Source organism: Ipomoea nil, unplaced genomic scaffold (genome assembly GCF_001879475.1).
Source record: "Ipomoea nil cultivar Tokyo-kokei standard unplaced genomic scaffold, Asagao_1.1 scaffold2159, whole genome shotgun sequence".
Classification (NCBI taxonomy): Eukaryota; Viridiplantae; Streptophyta; class Magnoliopsida; order Solanales; family Convolvulaceae; genus Ipomoea; species Ipomoea nil.
Genome location: NW_017618587.1, coordinates 3,521,120 through 3,545,440, shown reverse-complemented (window position 1 = coordinate 3,545,440; position 24,321 = coordinate 3,521,120). Strand labels below are relative to the sequence as shown.

The 24,321-nt window shown below is 32.9% G+C and overlaps 3 protein-coding genes across 3 annotated transcripts; 2 read left to right on the top strand and 1 right to left on the bottom strand.

Annotated features, from left to right (window-relative positions):
- The first annotated feature begins 385 nt into the window (after positions 1-385).
- LOC109149713 (1-acylglycerol-3-phosphate O-acyltransferase-like) lies at positions 386-4,147 on the top strand. Its single transcript, XM_019297650.1, has 9 exons — positions 386-832; positions 1,329-1,565; positions 1,652-1,698; positions 2,013-2,131; positions 2,223-2,383; positions 2,629-2,732; positions 2,815-2,914; positions 3,381-3,504; positions 3,792-4,147. The coding sequence occupies exons 1-9, from the start codon at positions 630-632 to the stop codon at positions 3,936-3,938; spliced, it is 1,242 nt and encodes a 413-aa protein (XP_019153195.1). The 5' UTR covers positions 386-629; the 3' UTR covers positions 3,939-4,147.
- Positions 4,148-4,886: 739 nt separating this feature from the next.
- LOC109149724 (1-acylglycerol-3-phosphate O-acyltransferase-like) lies at positions 4,887-8,999 on the top strand. Its single transcript, XM_019297664.1, has 9 exons — positions 4,887-5,401; positions 5,795-6,031; positions 6,366-6,412; positions 6,667-6,785; positions 6,887-7,044; positions 7,879-7,988; positions 8,072-8,171; positions 8,315-8,438; positions 8,694-8,999. The coding sequence occupies exons 1-9, from the start codon at positions 5,271-5,273 to the stop codon at positions 8,817-8,819; spliced, it is 1,152 nt and encodes a 383-aa protein (XP_019153209.1). The 5' UTR covers positions 4,887-5,270; the 3' UTR covers positions 8,820-8,999.
- Positions 9,000-9,161: 162 nt separating this feature from the next.
- LOC109149221 (kinesin-like protein KIN-7H) lies at positions 9,162-15,971 on the bottom strand. The gene is made up of 13 exons (XM_019296880.1): positions 15,170-15,971; positions 12,871-12,960; positions 12,683-12,783; positions 12,470-12,583; positions 12,290-12,371; positions 12,060-12,127; positions 11,900-11,965; positions 11,670-11,794; positions 11,224-11,572; positions 11,073-11,156; positions 10,230-10,982; positions 9,827-10,146; positions 9,162-9,731 (listed from the first exon to the last, which is right to left on the bottom strand). Exons 1-13 carry the CDS (start codon positions 15,393-15,395, stop codon positions 9,398-9,400), a joined length of 2,712 nt encoding a protein of 903 aa, XP_019152425.1. The 5' UTR covers positions 15,396-15,971; the 3' UTR covers positions 9,162-9,397.
- Between the last annotated feature and the right edge of the window lie 8,350 nt (positions 15,972-24,321).

Here is a 24,321-nt window from a genome sequence, read left to right as displayed (position 1 = left end):
TAAAATTAAAAATTATTTAAAAATTATTAAAAATGTCAACTCAACTGCCACGTAAGCAGGTAACATGCTAAAATTGATAGTAACATGCTATCAGGTGAAATTGCACGTTTTTTGAGTGTTTAGTGACCTAATTGTACTTTTTTTTCGTTGAATGACCTAATTGCATTTTCACGTTCAGTGGCCAATTTGAACCTTATTCCTTATTATTTTATCTCATTTATTCCATTTTCATCGGTCACGTGTGTCATTGCAAACGTTACTTGCGATCCCATTCAAGATTGATTTCCATGTAGACCAATCTACGTCTCCAGAGAATCGTCGATCGCATAATTCTCCACGTCCGCGCTGTAAAATCATCGCTGACGGCTTACGCGAGCGACGTCATCCTTTTCGCCATCAGAAAAAGTAAGATTCATAAAGGAGAGACGAATAAGCAGGCTGCGATTCCGCGAAGGCGGTAGGATCGTCGCGGGACTCGAGGAACATTCAATTACCACGCACCCGCGTATATAGGTTGCCGGAGAGGGAGAACTCTGCGGCTATTCATTCATTTGTTGAATTGAAAAGAAGAGCAATTGCTTTGACTATTATTCTAACTTGCGACAATCCGCCGCTTCTCTTGAAATTGTATGAGCATAGTGCTGAGGAGGTGTCGGAAACCGGCGGTGAAGATGGCGGAAGAGATTAATTCATCTTCTGCTGCGGCTGCGGCCGCCACCGCGGCTGCTTCGGAAGAAAAGAAGAGATCGCTATGGCCGTCTGTTTTGCGGTGGATCCCTACTTCCACGGACCACATCATCGAATCCGAGAAGCGCCTGCTTTCTCTTGTCAAGTAACTATCTTAAAATCCCTAGTTTTAGAAAGAGTTAACTCAACCTCAGGTCACTTGTTTTTTCGACGATTTCAAATTTAGTGGCCATTTAAAATTTTAGATTATTATTTTTAGACACTTTTAGTTCTTTTCCACTTTTTTAAATAAGAATATTTTTATACCTTTATACTTTTCTTTTGTTATTTTTTGATTTAATTAATTTTACTAAAAATTAGAAGTTACTTAGATCCATTAAATTAAAAAAATATAACAAATGATTCAAATATGAAGAGATAAAAAATATCTATAAAAATAATTAAAAGTGTCCAAATAAAAACGATAGCTTGGGATTTAATTTGGAATTGCTCCAAAACAGGTGGAATTAACTCTTTTAGAAAGATGCACAAGTCGGTTATAATTTAAATCATTTCTGCATTTTAAGATACCGCTACTTATGCTTCTGGATTGAGTGTGATTTCGGTGTATTTGATGCGGTGTGTTTCATTTGGTTAATCAGGACTCCCTATACTCAAGAGAGAGTTAATATTGGTTCCGGTCCGCCGGGGTCCAAAATTAGGTGGTTTAGATCCGCAAGCAACGAACCGAGGTTCATAAATACAGTTAGCTTTGACAGCAAAGAGGGATCTCCTACTCTTGTTATGGTTCACGGATATGGTGCTTCTCAAGGCTTCTTTTTCCGCAATTTTGACTATCTTGCCAAGCACTTCAGAGTCATTGCCATTGATCAGCTTGGGTGAGTATTGTACTATTCTGTATTATACACATGCATAAGCATATTCTGTCTGTTTTTACTGATCCTTTTGATCCATGTTGGTGCAGGTGGGGAGGATCTAGCAGACCTGACTTCACATGCAAAAGTACAGAAGGTCAGATGCTCAGATACTGGATCACACTTACTTTTGTTTCCTTGTAGCTGCCATTCACTTACAAAATGATGCCTCTTTTTTAAATTTGGATGATTCACACTAATTGGATCCCAAAGATAGGTGAAAAGGGTTTCTTAGGTTTGGTGAATGAATATAAGTCCCTTAAACTTACAAAAAGATTAATCTTTTAGGTTGGGGTGATTAATTAGGATCCCAAAGATAGGTGAAAAAAGGTTTCTTAGGCTTTGATGAATTAAAATTAATTAGATTTTTCCTAAATTAACATCATTTGTATTGTTGAACTTGTAATACAGAAACTGAAGCATGGTTCATTGATTCTTTTGAGGAGTGGCGCAAAGCCAAAAACCTGACCAACTTTATTTTACTTGGGCATTCATTTGGAGGGTATGTTGCTGCAAAATATGCACTCCAGGTAAACTTTTTCTGTTGGAACTATGAAGTTTTGCTTATTAAATCAATATCACTGTTTCTCTGAGCTGATGTTAATTCTGTCACTACTGTAGCATCCTGAGCATGTTCAACACTTGATACTGGTGGGATCTGCTGGGTTTACATCAGAAACAGAACACAGGTCAGAGTGGCTTACACAGTTTAGAGCAACATGGAAAGGAGCTATTATTAATCATCTATGGGAGTCTAATTTTACCCCTCAGAAGCTTATTAGGTATCTGCTGTTAATGCTCCCCTTATTTTGTTATTATTTTTGTGTTTAGAATATTTTTCATTTCAACTTTTTTCTTCCCAACCAAAACATATATGAATTGCTAATTGTTCTCGATTTTACCTGCTATTTTAATATATGAATTGTTTCTCCATAACATCTTCAGGGTAAGTTGAGACTTGAGAGGACTTTGTTGTTGTTGACTTGTTATCATAATTATTGAATTTGATCATTTTATGTTTATGCAGAGGTTTAGGTCCATGGGGCCCAGATCTTGTTCGTAAATATACAGGTTTTAGGTTTAGTTCAGGTGGGGATGGTTTGACCAATGAGGAGTCTGCGCTACTGGCAGGTAGCTTCAAATGAGCCTCCTTCACTTGTTAGTTGTTACCTGTTTATAAATTTTCTAATGACACCTGTTTCTTTATTGGAAGATTATATGTACCATACTCTGGCAGCCAAAGCAAGTGGGGAGCTGTGCTTAAAATATATTTTCTCGTTTGGAGCATTTGCTCGGAGTCCTCTTTTACATAGGTGAGAACCTTGTTGCATTATATAGAGATTGTTCCTTTAATGAATGAAATGCTAAGATAGTCTTAATATTGAGCTCTTATATCTTTAATTTCATGATGCATGAATCATGATTACCAGAATAGTTTTACACAGGCACAAAGCATATGATTCGTTCATGTGTGTATTAATTTTAGTAAATTCTTCTGAGATCAGTTATGTTGAAGGTGCCTGTGGCTTTTTAATAAATTCTTCCATTCTAGCTTGGGCATACTGGCATTTCCTATGATTTGTTGCATCAATGCAAGCTTCGATCTGCTATTAAAACCCTGATGTGCTTTCTGCCTCCTGAATTCAACTTCTTGTTTAAGTAGAGAATGTTCGAGCTTACAATGTCAGTTTTGAGCTTAAGAAATAACATCATATTACAGACTTAATATAGCTATATAGACACGTCCTTCAATCAAGTGTTATATCTTATCCGATGCAGGGCATCAGAGTGGAAGGTGCCGACAACCTTCATATATGGTCTTCATGATTGGATGAATTACGAAAGAGCAGTAGAAGCACGCAAGAATATGAAAGTTCCATGTGAAATCATAAGGGTACCTGAGGTCAGTCCATATCTAATACACCCCACCCCCACACCACACACCCACACCCACACCCACACCTACAGAAACAAAAACGCAGTGAGAAAATAAATGGAAATTAACCAACCCACTACTTGTTCTTTATGAACATAAGGATACAAAATGTGGGGACTGGGGATATTGGGCAAGGACTAGTTGCTGTGCACCATTTTGCTATGGAGTATAGTTTTTCTTTTTAACTGTAAAGAGGCACTGACTTTTTTTTTTTTTTTTTTTTTTTTTTTTTTTTTTTGGGTTTAAAATTGCAGAGTGGGCATTTTGTGTTTATAGAGAATGCACCAGATTTCCATTCTGCTGTATACTATGCTTGTCGTAGATTTCTTTCATCAGACCAAGACAATCAGTCATCAAATCAAGACAATCAGTCACTTCCCGAAGCCCTATTATTTGTTTAATCAAAAGGTTGTCATGTTATAGTCCTGGTCTCCTGGAATTAGTGTGTAATATTCTAGTTAGTTCTCTTAATCTTCTATATAATCTGTGTCGGCATCTTCTATGGCAAGAATAGCCATGTGTATGAGATTTCTTTCTGGTACATAATATTACACATTTCATTCAAGATATGCCCATTTTATGGTAAGCACTCCTGTCATTGCAATGTTCATCATAGTTTTGGGCCTGCAAGCAAACTAATTCTCTATGGTGGTTGTGACATTTTGTTGTGGATAGCTCTTATACAGGGTCTTTGTTTTATGAGAAAATGTACTTTGGATGAAATTTGACTTGTTTATAGTTGATCGTTTCAAATTGAAAGATAATTTAATGAGTTGTTCATAACTTACCACTATGATTGAATTCACAGCTCGTTGTTATGATCATCTCAAATTGAAAAGATAACCTAAACTTAACTGGTTGTCAATTACACATAGCTGACAACTTCAAACCGATAAAGTCAATATGTAATTCTTATTTTCGTATACAAAAGTTAGTTTTTGTACCATATATTTATGTCAATATTAATTGGTACTTATACTTTGTAGTCTTTAACTTTAGCAAATGATCACAAAAAAGATATTCATTACATGATGACTCAAATCAATTATTTCAAGGAGTAAAATCCGACTCAAATCAACTACTTCATTTTAAAGAGTGAAACTGGCCGTTGCTTCAACATGTTTATTATCTTGCTTCAAAATTAATATGGATGGATAAATTGTCTTTGTAAATTTAATGTTGAGTGTTAATAAAATTTTGTATGGAGAAGTGAATTTTAATCTTAATTGCGGTGAATTCGGTAAAAAGCGAAAAATATTTTTGGAAGAAAATGGTAGGTACTGTAACTGTAGATACAGAGTGAAATTCATAGATCAGCAAAGGAGCTGGGTTTCACAGTATCGATACTCCATGCTGAAGTTTTTGAGCTTCTGTGCTCATCAGTTATCTCCTAACCCGTACGCGGCGACGTTAATGATGTATCTCTTGCTTCCGCAACTGCGGCGGATTCACCCCTGACAGGGACGACGCCATTGATTTTGCCAGCGAGGGAAGGTGAAAATCACAAGTAAAAGAGAAAAGAGGGAAAGAGAGACGGAGGAGCTTAGGATTCTCAAACAACATGGGCGGCACTTTATTCTCTAATAATAATAATAATTTTAATTATTAAAAAAAAAAAAAAGACACGTTGACTCTTCCTATCAATGTGCCATTCTTATCGACAGAGAAGAGAACAACAATGAGCAGTAATCGCACGAGCATAGGGCTGAAAAGGGGTCGAATTGGCGGCTACGATGGAGGAGCAGGTGATTTCATCGTCATCTGATGCGAAGAAAAGATCTCTGTGGCCGTCGGCTCTCCGGTGGATCCCTACCTCCACTGATCACACCGTCGCTGCCGAGAGGCGTCTTCTGTCTCTTGTCAAGTACGGAGTAAACATCTTTAATTTACTTATTTTATCTCCAAATTTCCAGATTTTGGATATACGCATGAGGTATCAGAGGCAGAATAGCTTATCGTTCTTTCAAATTCTTCGTTTCAATGACGCAACAGCTTTTTATCTTGGATTAATTTGGAAAATTCTAATATTTTAGCTGATATGTAGCATACTAAAAGGAGAATATTCAAAAATTTTGAAAAATTTACTAGAGAATAATAGGTCTAGCCATTTTTATGTAAGTTTTACCTTTTGTATATGTGGGATTTGGCTTCCAAAGTTCCAAGTCTTTACCATTCTAATTGTTATAATACTGTGACATTGTAGTTCATTTTTATTTATTATTATTGTCTCATGGGATTGTGGAATCGGTTTAATCAGGACACCCTATACTCAAGAGCATGTTAACATTGGTTGTGGTCTGCCACGTTCCAAAATAAGATGGTTTCAATCTACAAGCAGTAAGCCGAGGTTCATAAATACGGTCACTTTTGACAGCAAGGAGGGAAATCCTACTCTTGTTATGCTCCATGGCTATGGTGCTTCCTTAGGTTTTTTCTTTCGCAATTTTGATGCCCTTGCCAAGCATTTCAGAGTCATTGCCATCGATCTACTTGGGTGAGTGTGCTTTGGGTTAAGTTTTGGTTTCCTTCAAGTGCTTGAGTCCAGATGCAGTTAATAGTTAAGGTTATAGAGAAGTCCAAAGCATTCAGTCTAAGCCAGTTCATACACTTCTAATTTCTTATAAGTATAGTTATAAATACTTTGTTATTCATCAAATAAATACCATGCAGTAATAAATATAGGAAATTATAATTACATGAGAAAGAATAAATTGTCAAGTTGGTTATTAAGGAAATAATTTACAAAAATAAATACAAAATATTGTGTGATAGCTTGAATAGTTTGCTGGATCAAGCACTAGTTTATATAAAGCTACTGCATGGTGCAGGTGGGGTGGATCAAGCAGGCCTGACTTCACTTGCAGAAGTACTGAAGGTTAGGCATAATGTTGATATTGAATTGAAAAACTTTTGTTTCCTACATAGCTGGCATACATATTATAATTGAATGGGCATTGTTCAATTTGGAATGGTTCACTGAGAAAAGTCATATAGAAAGCCAGTGGGTGAAACTGCTTTACGTCCATTCAAGATTGATTTTAGAAAATGCTTGTATAACTACATCTTTAGGCTGATTAAGTTTTTCTTAAAATGTTATCATTTTTCTGTGTCCTTGAACCTGTAATACAGAAACTGAGGCTTGGTTTATTGATTCATTTGAGGAGTGGCGCAAAGCCAAAAACCTCAGCAACTTTATTTTGCTTGGGCATTCATTTGGAGGATATGTTGCTGCAAAATATGCGCTCCAGGTATATAAAAGAAAATTCCTGTAGTACCTATGAACTTTGATAGCTTATGAAGCTAAAGTCATTGCTTCTCCAGATTGATGTTAATTTTGTTACTTGTGTAGCATCCTCAGCATGTTCTACATTTGATTCTTGTGGGACCTGCTGGCTTTACATCAGAAAATGAAAGCATCCCCAAAAGGTTTATGTTCAGAGCAATATGGAAAAGAGCTCTTCTGAATCATCTATGGGAGTCCAATTTTACCCCTCAGAAGCTCGTTAGGTAAAGTGTTCGTATATATATGTGTGTGTGTTATATTTATTATGAATATGTTAAGACTGAGTGAATGGAACCAAATTACTAAAACGACCCCAGTTAAAAAATTAGAAAACTATGACAGGTCAATTTTTACCCTGGTGAGAATTTTTTTTTACAATACCATAAAGAAATGGGAAGATAGAGAATAACATCTCACTGAACTTGCTTTCAAATTATATCCAATAGTTATTTATGATTTCAATATTATACAGAGAGAGAGAGAGAGAGAGAGAGAGAGTGTGTGTGTGTGTGTGTGTGTGTGTGTATTTATTCATATTTAACTATTTAAGTCCACCAAGCTAACAATTGTCACTGTTCATGCTGTCGTATTTTCTATCAATGGAGAATATCTCCTTTCAACCACATTCTTCCCTGGTAAAACAGAAAAAATGATCAATTAGTAATTCTCACTCATCTCTTTCTAGTTCTGGCTTCCTATTACATCCATTTATGCATGTATCAAAATTTATGCATAAACCTTATACTCTGGCATAATTATATTTTGGATGTATATCTGAATATCTGATTGCATTCACTGTATAATAGTTACCTGTACTATCTCACGACTAACTTGCTTGCATAGTTGCCACCCTCATCTGTGGTAAGCCGAAAACATAAGCTCTTTCTATGAATCTGCTGAATGTGCTCCATTTTATCTTCTACTTTCAAATACAGGTTCTCCCAAATTAAGTCTTTTCCTTAAAATGTCTATGGGAAGTTGAGGGGATTTTTTATTTTATTTTATTTTTCTGTTTTTTTTCTTTACATGTTTGTTGCTGCTGGGGCTTGCTGATGCAGAAGTTTTGGTCCATGGGGCCCAGATATAGTTCGTAGGTATACACTCGCCTCATTTGGTGGAAATAGAATTGCTGAAAGTCTCATTGAGGAGGAGTCTCAAGTATTCACAGGTAACTTGCTTACTTGCTTAAAATCACTTTTCTTGTAGAGCTGTTGTTTAAGGTCCTAATTATGACTGTTTCTTTGTTGAAAGATTATATATACCATGCTCAGGCAGCCAAGGCTAGTGGAGAACTGTGCCTAAAATATCTATTCTCCTTTGGAGCATTGGCTCGGAGTCCTCTTTTACATAGGTGAGACGCTTGTGTAGCATAATATAATCGATATGGCATTTCAATTGATGGGTAAAGTACTGATTTGCATTCCACTTAATCAGAAGATTGTTGCCCTTGGTGTCCAGTAAGTTTTTACTAGAGTATCATCTCTTTTGGTGCAGGGCCTCAGAATGGAAGGTGCCAACAACCTTTATATATGGGTTTCGTGATTGGATGAATTACGAAGGAGCAGTAGAAGCACGCAAGAATATGAAAGTTCCATGCGAAATTATAAGAATTCCTCAGGTTAGTCCATCTTCTCAGCCCCATCATCCCCCAAAACATGCACAACAAATTTAACCAAATAAAAGAGATTAACAAGAAACTCCCAATACCATTTAATTGGAGTTTTGATAGAATGTGGGAGTTTTGATGACTGCTATTTATTTTATTCCTTTGCAACTTACTGGCTTTGTTGATATAATTTGCCAATTTTTATATCTGGAAAAATGCAAGAACTATTTTTTGGTTACAATAACATTTTATTGTTTAAAACTGCAGGGGCGTCATTTTGTGTTTGCACAAAATCCAATAGGTTTCTATTCTGCTGTCTGCTATGCTTGTCGTATGTTTATTCCACCAGACCAAAGCAATCACTCACTTCCTGAAGGTCTACTATGTATGTAGTTTAGATATAAGAGGTATTATTATTTTGTTATTTGTTGGTGGTGGTTCTAGACTTCTAGTAAGTATACATTTCATTAGCACTAGTTTATTTACTGCATTCATCATTTTTCCAAAATGTATTTGACCTCAAATTTTGTTTTCTATGAAAGTATGGATTTAATCTTTTCTATACAAAAAAAATGTTCTACCTTAATCAAATAACCAATAATCCTCATCCTGTGAGATACTATATGTTACTTGCTTGCATAGTTTTTACCATATTTATGAAAGGAAAATGGCATGTGTCCCAAGGAGTAAAAGTTTCGCCATGTGTCAGGATTTTATTCATAGAAGATAAAGCAATGAATAAAAACTGTGGCCCAATGAATTAGAACATGTCACATATTGAGGGAGTAAAAAATTGAGTAGAAAATGGGAGTACGTGTAGTATTACTTTTTATGAAAAAACTAGACTATTGACTGTACAGAGCTTGTGGAGATTTCTCAGCATTTTGCTAGTATGAAAACAGTTGTTCAGTAAGGGATAGTATTTTAGCCTGTACATTGAAGTTGTGCCCCCAGTTTTCTATAATTTCATATCATTCCTTGCTTCCAATTAGCCATGACGCGCCATAGCTCAATAAAGTCTTGCGATGTTTCTTAGGTTGAAGTGCAAAGCTGAGTCCAAACATTTCCTTGGGGGCCTCACTTGGCTCTACGAGTCCAACTAGTTTTGCAACAAGGGTTGCACTTTCCTGGATATGCTCCATATCTTTTGTGTCCTTCCATAGCATTTCACTTAGTTGGCGTCTTCTATGATATGTTTTTACATCAACACCCCATTTCTGGAACAATGCCTCTCTCTCCTTTCTTCCTAACTTCTTTCGCATCTGCCTGCTCAACATCTTCCTCTCCGCCTTGAGTGTTTTAATGCTGTTGAGAACAGATAGAAAACTTGATCATTCTAATGCTCCTTGGCTATGGTATGTGCGCATGACGAATGGAGAGAAAGTGGAAGAGAGAAGTACCTCTCTGGCTTTGTTAAAACTTGACCATCTGTGATAACTTCAGCTCCCTGAGACCATTTATTCTTGAGAAAATGTAGACGTCTGAGCTCCACCTCCATATAGACCAAATCTGAGGGATCTCCTTTAAAGAGAAGGAAGAAATAGGTTCTATGGACCAGTGGTGCATAGCATTCATCCCAAAGCTCAAATACTTCTTTCATCTTCATCTCAAATTCTATTGACCCGTAGGAAGGAGTTTGGTGGGAAACAGTTGCTACTGCTAGACCCTCACCTGCTACTTGTGCAAAGAATTCCTTGTGTATTTCTTCTGCTTCATATAGCTACAAAAAAAAATGATATTATATTATAGAGATTTCAAATAGCTGCATTTCTGAATTGGTAAATGAGCAAGTCAGAACCCCACCAATTGGTAAAGTTGCTTTTCTGAGTTAGGTTTGGCATCTTTTGTACCACTGCAAAGTTTCTTTTCAAGCATAGTCTTAGCATCTTCGTTTAGTAATGTAGTAAAACATGGTTCACTTGCTGTAGTATCACCCATTAACTGAGTTGTCTCATCACGTTCTTCCTGTCTTCCGCTACATTCTTCCTGTCTTGCATTGAAGTCCTCTTTAGGTTCATTTTTTTGAAAATCCTCTTTAGGTTCATTTGTTGCCTCCACATTTACATTGTCTTTTTCATCTCTAGGAGATAGTGGCATTGCCTCCACATTTACATTGCCTGTTTCATCTCTAGGAGATAGTTGCCTTGCCTCCACATTTACATTGTCTGTTTCATCTCTAGGAGATAGTGGCATTGCCTCCACACACTTCTGATGCCCCTCTTCAGGGGGTGATGCTTCATAGGAACCCATGGTGCTTGTGTTAGGATCTGTTTCAATGCATTTAACTTCCTTCCAATTATCATCGAAACTCTGATGATGTTCATGGCCAGTATTCTCCCAACCCTTACATGGGTCGGGACCAAAATACTTATCAAGATTTGGAGATGTGCTGCCCGAGAGAAAGAGGTCATCAGGCAGCTCAGCAAAACTATCATCAAATGAGTCTGTAAAATGTGATATTCCAGATGTAATATCTGAAATAAAAGAACCAACCATCTCTGGAGATTCTGATACTGACTGATAGTCTGGAGTTTCTGAAGCTTCAGACATTTCAGCCTACAGGGAAAGGAAAAGGAATCGATATTCTGGGGTTGATGCCATAACTTGTAAGATACAAAAACTCAAGTTACTTCTTAACTTTCATACCCATGGTCTTGAATGTAACAGATCCTGAATCCAAGTTTGAGCTGTGTCTCGCTGTTGCATCAACTCCCTGATTTCTTTATCCATCTGAATGATTTGAACAGTTCATAGAGAGGAAGCCGGTAAGATACTTCAAGGTACACTCACTCTATCACTTAAATCTGAATCTTGAAACCCCTACCTTTTCTATAAGAGCTTCCTTCTCCTTCATTGCTGGCGAGGTATTTGCAGCTAAGTTCCTCAGTTCAGTTTCCAGTCTTTCCACTTCACTCTGCAATTGCCTCACCATTGCTTTATCTGTCATCACCGTATTAACATGTGCATTGGTAGAAACTTGTTTGGCACAGGTCGCGAACATGAGAGTGTTTCTTGACTGCTCGGCCTGGCTGTGTGCAGGGCTCATGGTGCAGATAATCGCAGTTCTAGCATTCCCTCCTAGCGAATTCTGCAGTATACGTGTTAGCTTGGAGTCTCTATATGGAATATGCCCATTTCTTCCTTTGCTGATCAAAATCCAAAACCATTGACAAGTAATATAAGTATCTCTAGAGGTTACTTGATGCAGCCAACTTGGATAAGTATTACTACAAAAGTACTAACCTTAGTTTACGAATACATGTTCCTAGGGCCAGCAAACTCCGGTTTATGTGGCTACCTTCTTTGATTCGTGTGTTCACTAGAAATGTTTGTGAAGCACGCTCACTTCCTGCAAGATCAACAAAATCCTGCATTTTGCAGCAAAAAGAAGAAGAAAAAAGATGTCACTTCTTTCCTGTTCCTTTTGCATCATAAGGAAATATTCTTCTGAAGGTTAGGATTTTCTTTCATACCACTGAAGCTGATAAAATGCTATTGTTCTGAGAACGAAAAGGTTGGGTGGCACTACTTTCAACTGTCTGAAAAATTCAGTACACTCAAGAAGATAGTAAGTTCTAACAAAGTGTATATATATACTGCAAAAACTAGAATAACATATGAAGTAGTTCATACCAGCCGCAGAATCTGGTGAGACCTTGAGCTCATTTCGTTCATAGAGGTTTCTGCTATTCGTCTTTGTGCTGCAAGAACACAGAGCTAGTTGTGTTGAGCATATACTATATAAAATATAAATGTATAGTCTCATTGCCAGTTTAAACTTTCAGTTGAGACGGAACACATTAGTTGAAGGAACGAATTGATGAAATGTTGAAAGAGAAGTCGAGAATGAAGCTCTCTTTTACCTTCACAGATGGACAGAAGTTCTATTATATGCCTCCAATCTCTCACTGTCACCTCCGTAAGCCTCTCAACAACAGTTCCTTTCTGCACAATAGAAATGCAGTAAGAAACTTTTAGTCTCACTATCAGTTTAAACTTTTTGTTGTGATGGTAGAGCACACGTGAGAACATAAAATCCTCACCTCTGGATCATCAAGAAGTCTGAGTGGAGTAGTATCCAAGCTTAGGAGGTCCCTCACAGACTCATTGTAGATCTCCAAAGCAGAGAACTTCAGGGTAAATCGTCTCTCTTCATGCTAAAAATTCCAAGTGTTTTAGTGGAACAAAAGTGTTTAGACAAATCTTGATAGCTTGCAAATAACATTGATTTGGAGAAAGTAGAAACTTTTCAGTACCTTGTTTATATAGTCAAAGATATCAGCCATTGCGAGTTGAGTAATCCCAAACATGGTGTATGTCTTTCCACTGCTTGTCTGCCCATAGGCAAAGATACTTGCTGGAGAATCATTTTTTAGGGAAATTAGGCCTAGTTTCACACACTAAATCGCATAAAACCAAAGTGCGATGTTTGAGATATACATACAGTTAAACCCAGTTAGGACGGTAAGAGCTATGTTTTTTGCAGCTTCTTCATAAACTTGCCTTGTGGAGCAATCCCACCCAAATACCCTGTCTATACCATGAACCATCAACCATCAACCATCAACCAATATGGAGGAAATGATGACATTTAGGAGCAAAAGCACAAGGCCTTATTCTTGATTAATGGAGAACACATTAGGAGAAGGGAAAATCACACTCTTTGTTCATTAATGGTTGTAAGTTATGCAATTTAGTCCCTCATTTTCAATAATTCATAATGTTATCAATCTGGTCATTCGGTTAAAAGACAGTTTATTTTAGAGTTTTCCTTTGACTTTTTTGGAATTTTACATGTAGCTCTCGATTTCCGTCCATAGCTCATGTATGACACTTCATTTTCTCTCGGGATAAGGATCAAATAGACCCTCACACTATATATCAAACTGCAATTAGGTCCTCGGACTAAAAAAAACATACAATTAAACACTTGAACTTGTTAAAACAATGCAATTAACCCATTTAGCCTATAATAGCAAGTTATTTTCAAGTTACATGTCACGCAGGATGCCATGTAAAATGCCACATCACGCGAATTAATATTTTTAAACTTTATTTTTAAAAATAAAATAATTATACTAAAAAAAATAGAAACAAGCAAACAGAAACGCCATGGCAGCTTGAAATGGTTGACGGAGAAGCCGAGCAGCTTCTCCATTCAATTCAGACCATTCAAATCTAATATAAAACTTTAAAGAATAAAATAAAACAGAAGCAGGGAAACAGCAAGGCATGGCAGCCAAGCTGACATGGTTGACTGAGAAATTGGAGAGAGCTTCTCCATTCAGTTTGGACAGAGAAACCCGCTCGCTTCTCCGTTTACATCTTCTTCTCTTTTTTTTTTTTAAACAAACAGCAATGCCATGGCAGCTATGGTTGACAGAGAAGTCGACGGGCTCGCTTCTCCGTTCAAATCTTTTTTATTTTTTTTAAACAAACAGCAATGCCATGGCAGCTATGGTTGACAGAGAAGCCGACGGGCTTTTCCGTTCAATTCAGACGGAGAAACCCGCTGGCTTCTCTAATAAAAAATATAACATTAAAAAAAAATACAACACCATGGCAGCTTGGTTGACAAAGAAGCCCGCCGGCTTCTCCCTTCAATTCAAACGGAGGAACTTGCTGGTTTCTCCATTCAAATATAACATAAAACCAAAAAGAAAAGGAAAAAAAAAAAAAACAGAATCACGCAACACAGCAACGCCATGGCAACTTGGTTGACAGAGAAGTCGGCGGGCTTCTCCATTCAGTTCAGACGGAGAAGCCCGTTGACTTCTCCACTCAAACATAACATGACGGAGAAGCCTGGTGGCTTCTCCACTCAAACATAACATAAAATACCAAAAAAAAAAAAAAAAAAAAAAAAAACAACGCCATGCCAGCTTGGCTTAACAGAGATGTCGGCGGGCTTCTCCGTTCAGTTCAGACAAAGAAACCCGCTGGCTTCTCCGTTCAAAAAAAAAAAAACAAAAAAAAAAAAAAACACAAAACACCATGGCAACTTGGCTGCCATGGTTGACAGAGAACCCAGCGAGCTTCTCCGTTCAAATCTAAAAACATAAATAATTATACTAAAAAGGAACAAAAACAAGCAATTAGTAATGCCATGGTTGACGGAGAAGCTGGCAAACTTCTCCGTCCAAATCTAAATGGAGTAGCCATGGCTTCTCCGATGAGGAGCCAGCTTCTCCATTTAGTTCAGACGGAGAAGCAGGTTGGCTTCTCCATTCAAATCTAATGGAGAAATCTCTGGCTTCTCAGTTCAATTTCGATGGAGAAGCACGCCAGCTTCTTCATCCAATCTAACGAAGAGATCAGTGGCTTCTACATCTGGTAACTATATTTTTTTTTTTATTTTTTTTTATTGAATTGAAATGCAATGTCAATGTCAAACAAGCAAAAGTAATTGGTTACCTTTTAGTAACCTATCAAATATGTTAATTGCAATACTTTAACAAGTTCAAGAGTTTAATTGGAACAAAAGTCTAATTACACTTTAATATATAGTTGGAGGGTCTGTTTGACCCTTATCCCTTTTTTCCTCCTCCCTTCCCATTCTTGCGCCATTGTATTCCAACTTCCAAGAAGGCTCATGATAAACTCTTCTCATTAGAACATGTTAACAGGGGACTAGTTTGCATAACCGGGTGAGTCCTATTATTTTCCATTAGGAGAACATTTTTATAATCCTTAACATAGTTTAGGATAGGCAAGAAAGCAAGAATAACATAGCATTTTCATACCAAATTGATATGCTGTGGGAAGCAATGAACGTTCGCCCAGATTATCCTTAAACAAGACAGTGGTGTTATTGAAGCATTCCCAGTCTGAGACATCATGCTTTGAAAGCTCTCTCTCATTCAGAGGTCTCAACCTGATAGCAACAAAGATCTTCTCTTCATTTGCATTTAAACCATTGTCATTTGATTGAGACTTATTTGCTGATTCTTCCCCAGAGATTGAACCCATTTCCTGGAAACAAATGCTCTTGCAATCAATGAAAATTTCTTCAATCTCTGATCAGAATTCTGCAGAGGGTTCCTCTCTTGTGCAGAAAGAGAGGAACAACTTTGAATCAATGAATTGAATTTCTTCAAACCCTAAAACCCCTTTTTTCTCTCAATCCCCATTTATCTGCAAAAACCTTAGAAAACTCAATAATTGTCAGGAGAAATTATAAAAACTGATCCTTGAAGCTGTAGAAATCTGACCCCTTTGATGTTCCTTTCAGCTTATGAAATGCAAATGCATTTCATTTTATCTGTTGAAATATTCTGTGGTTTTGGAAATATATTCCCGGGTGAAAAGATAGAAAGGTTGAATCCTTGTGTTCAGTCATTTGATAATTTTTGTTTTGTTAACCCATAGGAGCCTATTGGAAATTAATCTAGTTTTGTAAAATAAAATGCTATCAGAAATAATATAAAAATAATAATAAAGAAAATAGCAAGAACAGAAAGGTTGAGATACAGAGATACAAAGAGAGAGTTTGTGTTATAGCTACAAATATGGGAATACATGAGATTTTAGGAATTTAGAGAGGATTACGGAAAACAATTAGATAAGGGCCCCTTGTAGAAGTTTTTAAAAGAAAAGTTTAGTCTTTAAAAATTTTCAATATAATCTATATATATATAAAAGTAAAATCCTCCTAGTCAAGTTTTCCCCCCAAAACTTAGGGACATTTATGTAATTTATGTAATCTAATAATAATAATAATAATAATAATAATAATAATCTATAATAATAATATTATTATTACCTTTTTGTATACCCAGTTTATTATCAAATATATTAGGAATAATTATATTAGTAATATATTATTAATTAAATAATTAGGGAAAACCGTAAGAACAATAATCTATAATAATAATATTATTATTACCTTTTTTTTATACCCAGTTTTATTATCAAATATATTAGGAATAATTATATTAGTAATATATTATTAATTAAATAATTAGGGAAAACCGTAAGAACAATGCTGTAATAATATATTAGGAATGTAGTTATACAATATGTAGTAATTAAGGTGATTATTGTTAATTAAGCTAATTAGTGTGTAGTATTTTATTTATATATAAAAGCTATACTCACCCAGAATGTATATGTATATATATGGAATGCCGTGTAGTAGTGGGTAGAAAGTAAATTTGAAGCTTTTACCTTTCTTAATATCTCTTACCATATTATAATTTCAATACTAAGCTCTTTTGATCTCATCTATTGTGTATAAATACACCTTATATGACCATAGACAACTCATCAATTTCACAATCCCAACTAAGGTTAATTATTTCATTGACTTTTTGCTAATTATCCTGTGATCTTCCACAGTTGAGGTTGATACGTGATTTGCACGGGTGAAGTTTTCATTATCTTAGTTTCTTCTTTTCTTTCTTTCTTATTGGGTTTTGTTTTGTTTTTTTTTTTTTTGTTTTCTATTTTTTGTTTTTTGTTTTTTTTTTTTGTTTTCTATTTTTTGTTTTTTGTTTTTTTTTTTTGTTTTTTGTATTTTTTGATTTTTAAACAGGAAAAGTGGTTCGTAAGAAAAAATGTTGATATATTCTCTTTTTTTTTTTTTCGTTTAATTTTGTAGAGAAGATACAGATCTATAAAGATTGATCGAGAAGCAATAGAGTTCCTTGCTCATCAAGTGGATAAAGTGGAGAGGGACGGATTTTGTGCATATGTAAACAGATGCAAAGGGAAGCATGATAAGAATACACTAAAAATGAAAATAATATTCAAAGCATTTTTTTAGTTGTCAATTTGTCAAAGCGTTGGGCTTTCTTTTGATTCAATCTCTTCGTCTTTAAAGTGTGCATTTTCTGTAATAAAAGAGTAATTTGTCTCTCCCTTCAAGATGTTTTGGCATTTTCGGCAGAATCAACACTGCGGAAGTAATCTTGACTTTGTCAGTGCGGAAGTTGTTTTTTTTTTTTTTTTTTTTTCCTGTAAATTTGAAGTTGGCATTGCTTTGGATTAAATTAGTAGTTATTTTTATGGCGGTGGTGGAAGAAGATTCAGTGATAGATGACTGCAGCAATTCATGTTAGAGGGCGGTGGTTGAAGTTTGTAGGGATGACAACTCAATGAGAGTGTGGATCGTAAATATGTGTATTAGTTTTTTTTTTTAATGTTTATATTCACTACCATTTTTAAGATTCATATTTATATTTATATTCATATTCATATTGTATTTTCTTTCCTGCATAATTTTAGGCTTAGTTTGTTGATGTATCAATAACATTGTTCAATCCCTGTGAATAAGGATTATTCCTTTGTTGTGTAGTACCATAGAAAATTGCTATGCTATTCGATCCATTTTGAAGGTGAAAAAGGTATTTATCTTTATCCTAGAATCTAAATTTATGTTGTTTTTAACTTTATTTTTTGTTTGGATGTTTGTCTCTATCTCTTTTGTCAACCTTGAAGGGTTTCAACCATGGCCGCCAATCATTGTAGATGAAAACTTGCAGGATGACTTTTTTTTTTTTTTTTTTTTTTTTTTTTTAATTTAGAGATGGTAGTAACCCCTAGAACAACTTTGATTGTATTACATAATATTGACTTGTGGATACAAAAATCAGAAATGTAAAGTGAAGAATCTGAGTGTTTTTAATATTTTTTTAATTTTAATACTTTCTATTAAAAGTTTATTATTTTAGTTAATTACACATTTTAAATATCAAATCTAAATATGGTAGCTACTCATTTTAAATATTGTAGTTAATCGAATTTAAATTTTCTCTAAAATATGTATAAATTAAATATATATATATATATATATATATATATATATATATATATATATATATATATATATATATATATATATAAATGGTTTAAATTTGTTTTGCATTGGTAGTTAATTACTATACAATCATTTAAATGAAAATCAAAAGTTTCATATTTAGTTCTTATTAATATACATGCAATGGTGCAATTGCATATATTGAAAAAGTAGTATATAAATTTAATAAAGTATATTTTCTTGGTAGTTTTATTAAAAAAAAATGCAATATTTCATAACTATTTCAAGTAAGCATTTTAGAAAGTTATTTGTATATTATATTTATTAATTTTTTATTTTTATTTCGTGAAAATATTTCATGCATGAAAATTGAATTGTAGATGTATCATATCTAATTCTTTAGCATAATATTTTTTTAAAAATTTTATTGTGATGAAGATTGTATTTATGAGTTTAGACATTGGAAGAATTAACAACTATCATATTTTTTTTAATTTTATTGTGGTGTTGATGAAGATTATACAGATGACTCATGAGTTTAGACATTGGACAAATTAACATGGATGTTAGTAAAGGATGTGGCAACACCTAACTTGCACAATTAATATATAAATTAATTAGTCTTGCTGGTGTAATCGAAATTACTGATAAATGAGAATATATATTTTCTTTTGTAGTTTACCTACTAATTTAGCTTACTAAGATGTTTGTAATAACTTTTTATTTTAATACGGTGTATTAAAAGTTTATTATTTTAGCTAATTACTCATTTTAAATATCAAATCTTATTTAATTGATAGTATATTTTTGGAAATCAACAAAATAATAGTATGTTTTTTTTTTTTTCAATTGTAATATTGCAATGTTTCCTATATAGTTATTACATAACAAAACTTTAAAATGAATAAAGGTTACATATCGTATTTACACATGAAACTTATTTATAGTAATAGTTGTTAGTATTATAAAATTACTTTAACATAGAAATATTAAAAAAAATGTTATTGATAATTAACTAATTAATAGGTATTAAAAAAAAATCATTGACTAAGAAAAAATGGCATGAAAAGTAAATCAGTTTGAAAAGGAAATGATAATTAATACTTGATTAAAAATGGCACATAATATATTACTGGAAAAAGTTAATCAATTTGAAAAGGAAATAATAATTAATACTTGATTAAAAATGACACAGAATATATTACTGGAAATAATATATATATATATATATATATATATATATATATATATATATATATGTGTGTGTGTTATTAATAATTAACTAATTAATATGTATTAAAAAATCATTGACTGAGAATAAAATGGCATGCAAATTATACCAATTGAAAAAGGAAATAATAATTAATATTTGATTAAAATGGCATGGAATATATAAATTCTGAATATATATCGGAAATTATATTAATAATTATAGTATAAATTAATTGATATGTATTAAAAAAAAATTTGACTGAGAATAAAAATGACATGAAAATTAGACCAATTGAAAAATGAAATGATTATTAATACTTGATTAAAAATTAAAAATCATTCCAAATTCACTCAAATGAAAAAGAAAATGGTCAGACCGTCCAAGCAATAGTATAAGTAAACTGAAAAAAAAAATTGTTAATTAGAAAAATAATTGATTGAGATTGAAGATAGCACGGAATGTATAAATTGTAGTATAATATTTTTTTTTTAAAAAGATCCTTATATTGACCATGTCAAAAAGGAAATGGATTAACTATAGTATATGTAAAATCGAAAAACTATATGTTATTAAAAATTTATTGGAAATATTAAAAAATTATTATTATTAATTAACTAATTAATATGTATTCAAAAAGTTATTAACTGAGAATAAAAAATGACATGCAAATTAGGTCAATTGAAAAAAAATGATAGTTAATACTTGATTAACCTTTTAAAAAATGGCACAAGATCTATAATTTTCAAATATATAATGACAATTATATTAATAGTTATAGTATAAATTAATTGATATGTATTAAAAAAATATTTAATTGAGAATACAAATGGCATGAAAATTAGGCTAATTAGAAAAGGAAATTATTATTAATACTTGATTTAAAATTAAAAATAATTCCAAATTGACTCAAATGAAAAAAAAAAAAAAAAAATTGCAACTCCGCCTAAAGAATAGTATATATAAATTGAAAATGAAATCTGTTAATTGAATAAATAATTGACTGAGATTAAAAATGACACGAAATATACAAATTATGGTCTAATATTTTTTTTTAAAAAAAATCTCCAAATTAACAATGTCGAAAAGGAAACGAATTAACAATAGTATATCTAAATTGGAAAAGGGTATCTGTTATTAATAATTTACTGAAAATAAAAAAAAAATTATATTAATAATTATCTAATTAATATGTATTAAAAAAATTATTGCCTGGTAATAAAAATGACATGAAAATTAAGTCAATTGGAAAATGAAATGCTAATTAATACTTGATTAAAATGGATCAGAATATATTACTGGAAATAAAGAAATATGTTATTAATAAATGACTAATTAATATGTCTACATATAATTAAAAGTAAAATCATCCTAGCCAAATTTTCTCGCCCCCCAAAATTTACAGGCATTTCTGTAATATTTGTGTATATATAATTAGTCTATATATAATTCATAAATATTCCGTATGTGACTAAGTAGTTATGGAAAGAATATTATGGTAATTAATTAATTAGTTTATAAAATTTATTCCGTGTGAAGTTTAGTTGACTAAAATTTAATTAATTATAAAAATTATATATTAATATCTGTGTATATATAAGTATAAGTAGTCTATATATATTTCAGAAATATTCCATATGTGACTAATTAGTTATGGAAAGAATATTATGGTAATTAATTAATTAGTTTATAAAATTTATTCCGTGTGAAGTTTAATTGACTAAAATTTAATTAATTATAAAATTTATATATTCATGTAGTCTTTTTTGGTAAGCAAATGTTTAATAGAAATTAATTAAATATATAAATAAATGTAGTTTACGCTCTTATTATCATATACTCAAATATTTTATATTTTTTTGCTCAATTATTTAACATTTTGACTAGGAGTTGACGGAGAATGGAGAATCCCCGTCCCCACCTAATTCTCCGCTAGGACGGGAATGAGGAATATTTTCAATTCCTCGCGGGGAACGGGGTCGCAGTGACGGGGACGGGGAGTATACTCCCCGCCCGCCTCGCCCCGTTGCCATTCCAGAATATGTACTTAAAAATGAAAAATGGTTACCAAATTCTAAAAATAAGTAACCATTATAATTGTGAGAATAATGGAAACAAATTCTGCGTAATAAATGAGAAAATTCTTTTAAAATTTTGCATAATTTTATAAGAAAATAATAATTTATTAATCATTATTTACAACAATCTATACTATTAATAAAATACAAATTATCCTCTTTAAATTTTCCACCCAAACTAATAAAAAATATTAATTAATTTGTAAAAAAAAATTAATAAAGCTTAATTGGTAACAAAATTTTATATGAAAATTAACTAATATCTAATGAATTATTACCCTAAATTAAAGTCAATATGTACTTAAAAATGAAAAATAGTTAAAAAATTTTGTGAATAATTAAACCATTATAATTGTGAGAATAATTAAAACAAATTCTGCGTAATAAATGAAAAAATTCCTTGAAAATATTGTACTACCATCATCATTCAACTCAGGGTGAAAAGAATTATACTACCATCATCATTCACATGCGGAGCTAGGTATATGATTCAAAACCATCAAGATGAAATGGAATATGCAGGCACATCGGTTATCCTCATCTGTTCATAACATTCACATGCAACCCGAAGTGGACTGAGATTGAGTGGTATGTTGCATAACGTGGACTTAAAACAGAGGATAGACTCGATATTGTTTGCCGCGTGTTTAAGATGAAACTTGATGCTATGATTGAAGATATCAAGACATAAAAGTTGTTTGGCTACATATGTGGAGGTATTTGATTATCATACATACTTTAATGTGCCTTAATTAAATTTAAATTTCATGTATAAAACTACTTTTTTTTATTTTAATTTTCTACACAGTTATCTACACAATTGAATTTATAAAAAGATGACTCCCTCACGCGCACATATTGCTATTTGCCAAAAGAATGAATCGGGCACATTCCACATCGGAAGTTGATGCCTTGATTTCTGCTGAAATTCCAGACCAAGATGCGGACAATAAGTACAATGACGTAGTTAGCGAATTTATGTTGCACGGACCGTGTGGACAACTCCGGAAGAATTCGCCATGCATGGTAAATGGTAAATGTTCAAAGTATTTCCCCAAAAAATATGTTAGTCAGACGATTCTGGATAAAGCTGGTTACCTAATCTACATAAGGCGTGACAATGGACGCACAAAATAATATTGAAGTGTGGACCTGATCCAATTGCAACTATAGTTGAAAGCATCTTCCCAACCGCGAAGTATGGAATGCTAGAAGAGTCGCACCTAGAAGGACGAGCGATCCTCTCACCGACTTTAGATGTTGTTTATCAAATTAATCAGTATATGTGTGACATGAACACTGCAGAAGGTCAGACGTATTTAAACTATGACTCTTTGTGTAAGGTAGAATCAGATAGATGGTGATAATTTCTCACAAGTACACACTCTTGGTGCACCTATTATGTTACTGCGAAACATAGACCAATCTCTTGGTCTTTGCAACGGTACGCGCCTCATCGTTACAAGATTGGCGGGTCATATTGTCGAAGCAAGAATAGTTAATGGAACGCAGCAAGGAAACAAAGTTCTTATACCACAAATGTCTCTTACCCCTTCTGATACGAGATTGTCATTCAAGTTCCAGCGTAAACAATTCCCGTTGATGCTAGCATATGCAATGACTATCAACAAAAGTCAGGGTTAAACACTAACTCACGTTGTCTTATTGTTGAAAAAATCAGTCTTTAATCACGGTCAATTGTATGTGACTTTTTCCCGAGTCACTCATCCTGATGGCCTTAAGGTTTTAGCTCTAGACGAGGATGGACAAACTTCTGTTAGTACTACTAATGTCGTCTACAAAGAGGTTTTCAACAATGTCTAATTCAAAACAGTTATATTATGTATACTTCTTGCACAAATATAACAAAATTGTTACATATCTACATATTACGTATATATTCCGTTACAAAAATTTCTATAGCTAAGTTACTACACATAAAGATAATGAGACCAATTAATTTAATTCCGAAACATTCATACAAACCTTTCAACGTTAAAATTTGCACTATCGGATATGAAAGCAAATTATAATTCATATATTATAACGAATATATTCCGTGCATCGCACGGGTGCAAATACTAGTTCTTTTATAATACAAATTTGTCAAACTTAATTAATATTTTAAAAAGAAAACTAGTCGATTTATTCATGCAGAGGTAAAGTACTAAAGTATAAACAAATTCATCTACTTTCTTTTACATTGAACTCTAAATCATTTATTAATTGAATATTTGCAAATACTAATTAAACTGTTGAAATTACTTTTCTTATTTGTTACATTAAAGCAATTAATTGTTTTAAAATTAAATAACAATGTGATTAAGAAAAGATTTTTAATTCCTCATCTTACAATTTTTAAATATGTAATAATGGTTGTGCTCCAATTTAATATTTTTTAAAATAATTAAGAAAAATGATTTTCAATATATTATAGTACGTTCAATGACACCATGCATGATTCAGTATTTCCCTTCCAATAACAGCATTTTGTATTGAGTGTTTGCAAACTTCATTTAAAATGAAATTAGTTAATTGAATTGAAAAAATTTGATTAATGTAAAGTTATGTAGCACAATTAATAATAGAATTTTGAAGATGTGTATTATGAATTTATTAATGACTTATTCTAATTAATTTGTTGATTTTTTCTAAGTAATAATATTTCAGTTAATTGACCAAATTAACCAAAATGAATTTGGTTCGTTTAAAATTGAAATAGAAAAATTTGATTATAACAATTAATAAAATTAAACGTGAATATTCCATTATTCCCAGATGGTGTAAAGATAATGCAATAGAAAGTAGGATATACGGAGTATAAAATTACAACGATCATTCTATCACCAC

What these genes read in the sequence shown, in the direction of transcription:
- LOC109149724 (XM_019297664.1), top strand. Translation starts at nt 5,271, where the DNA reads ATGGAGGAGCAGGTGATTTCATCGTCATCTGATGCGAAGAAAAGATCT. An exon ending in CTGCAAAATATGCGCTCCAG is followed by an intron (nt 6,786 to 6,886) that starts GTATATAAAAGA and finishes TTACTTGTGTAG; the next exon opens with CATCCTCAGCATGTTCTACA. An exon ending in ACCCCTCAGAAGCTCGTTAG is followed by an intron (nt 7,045 to 7,878) that starts GTAAAGTGTTCG and finishes TTGCTGATGCAG; the next exon opens with AAGTTTTGGTCCATGGGGCC.
- LOC109149221 (XM_019296880.1), bottom strand. Translation starts at nt 15,395, where the DNA reads ATGGGTTCAATCTCTGGGGAAGAATCAGCAAATAAGTCTCAATCAAAT. An exon ending in TCCCACAGCATATCAATTTG is followed by an intron (nt 12,961 to 15,169) that starts GTATGAAAATGC and finishes TTCATGGTATAG; the next exon opens with ACAGGGTATTTGGGTGGGAT. An exon ending in ACATGTATTCGTAAACTAAG is followed by an intron (nt 11,573 to 11,669) that starts GTTAGTACTTTT and finishes GATTTTGATCAG; the next exon opens with CAAAGGAAGAAATGGGCATA.
- LOC109149713 (XM_019297650.1), top strand. Translation starts at nt 630, where the DNA reads ATGAGCATAGTGCTGAGGAGGTGTCGGAAACCGGCGGTGAAGATGGCG. An exon ending in CTGCAAAATATGCACTCCAG is followed by an intron (nt 2,132 to 2,222) that starts GTAAACTTTTTC and finishes TCACTACTGTAG; the next exon opens with CATCCTGAGCATGTTCAACA. An exon ending in GGAGTCTGCGCTACTGGCAG is followed by an intron (nt 2,733 to 2,814) that starts GTAGCTTCAAAT and finishes CTTTATTGGAAG; the next exon opens with ATTATATGTACCATACTCTG.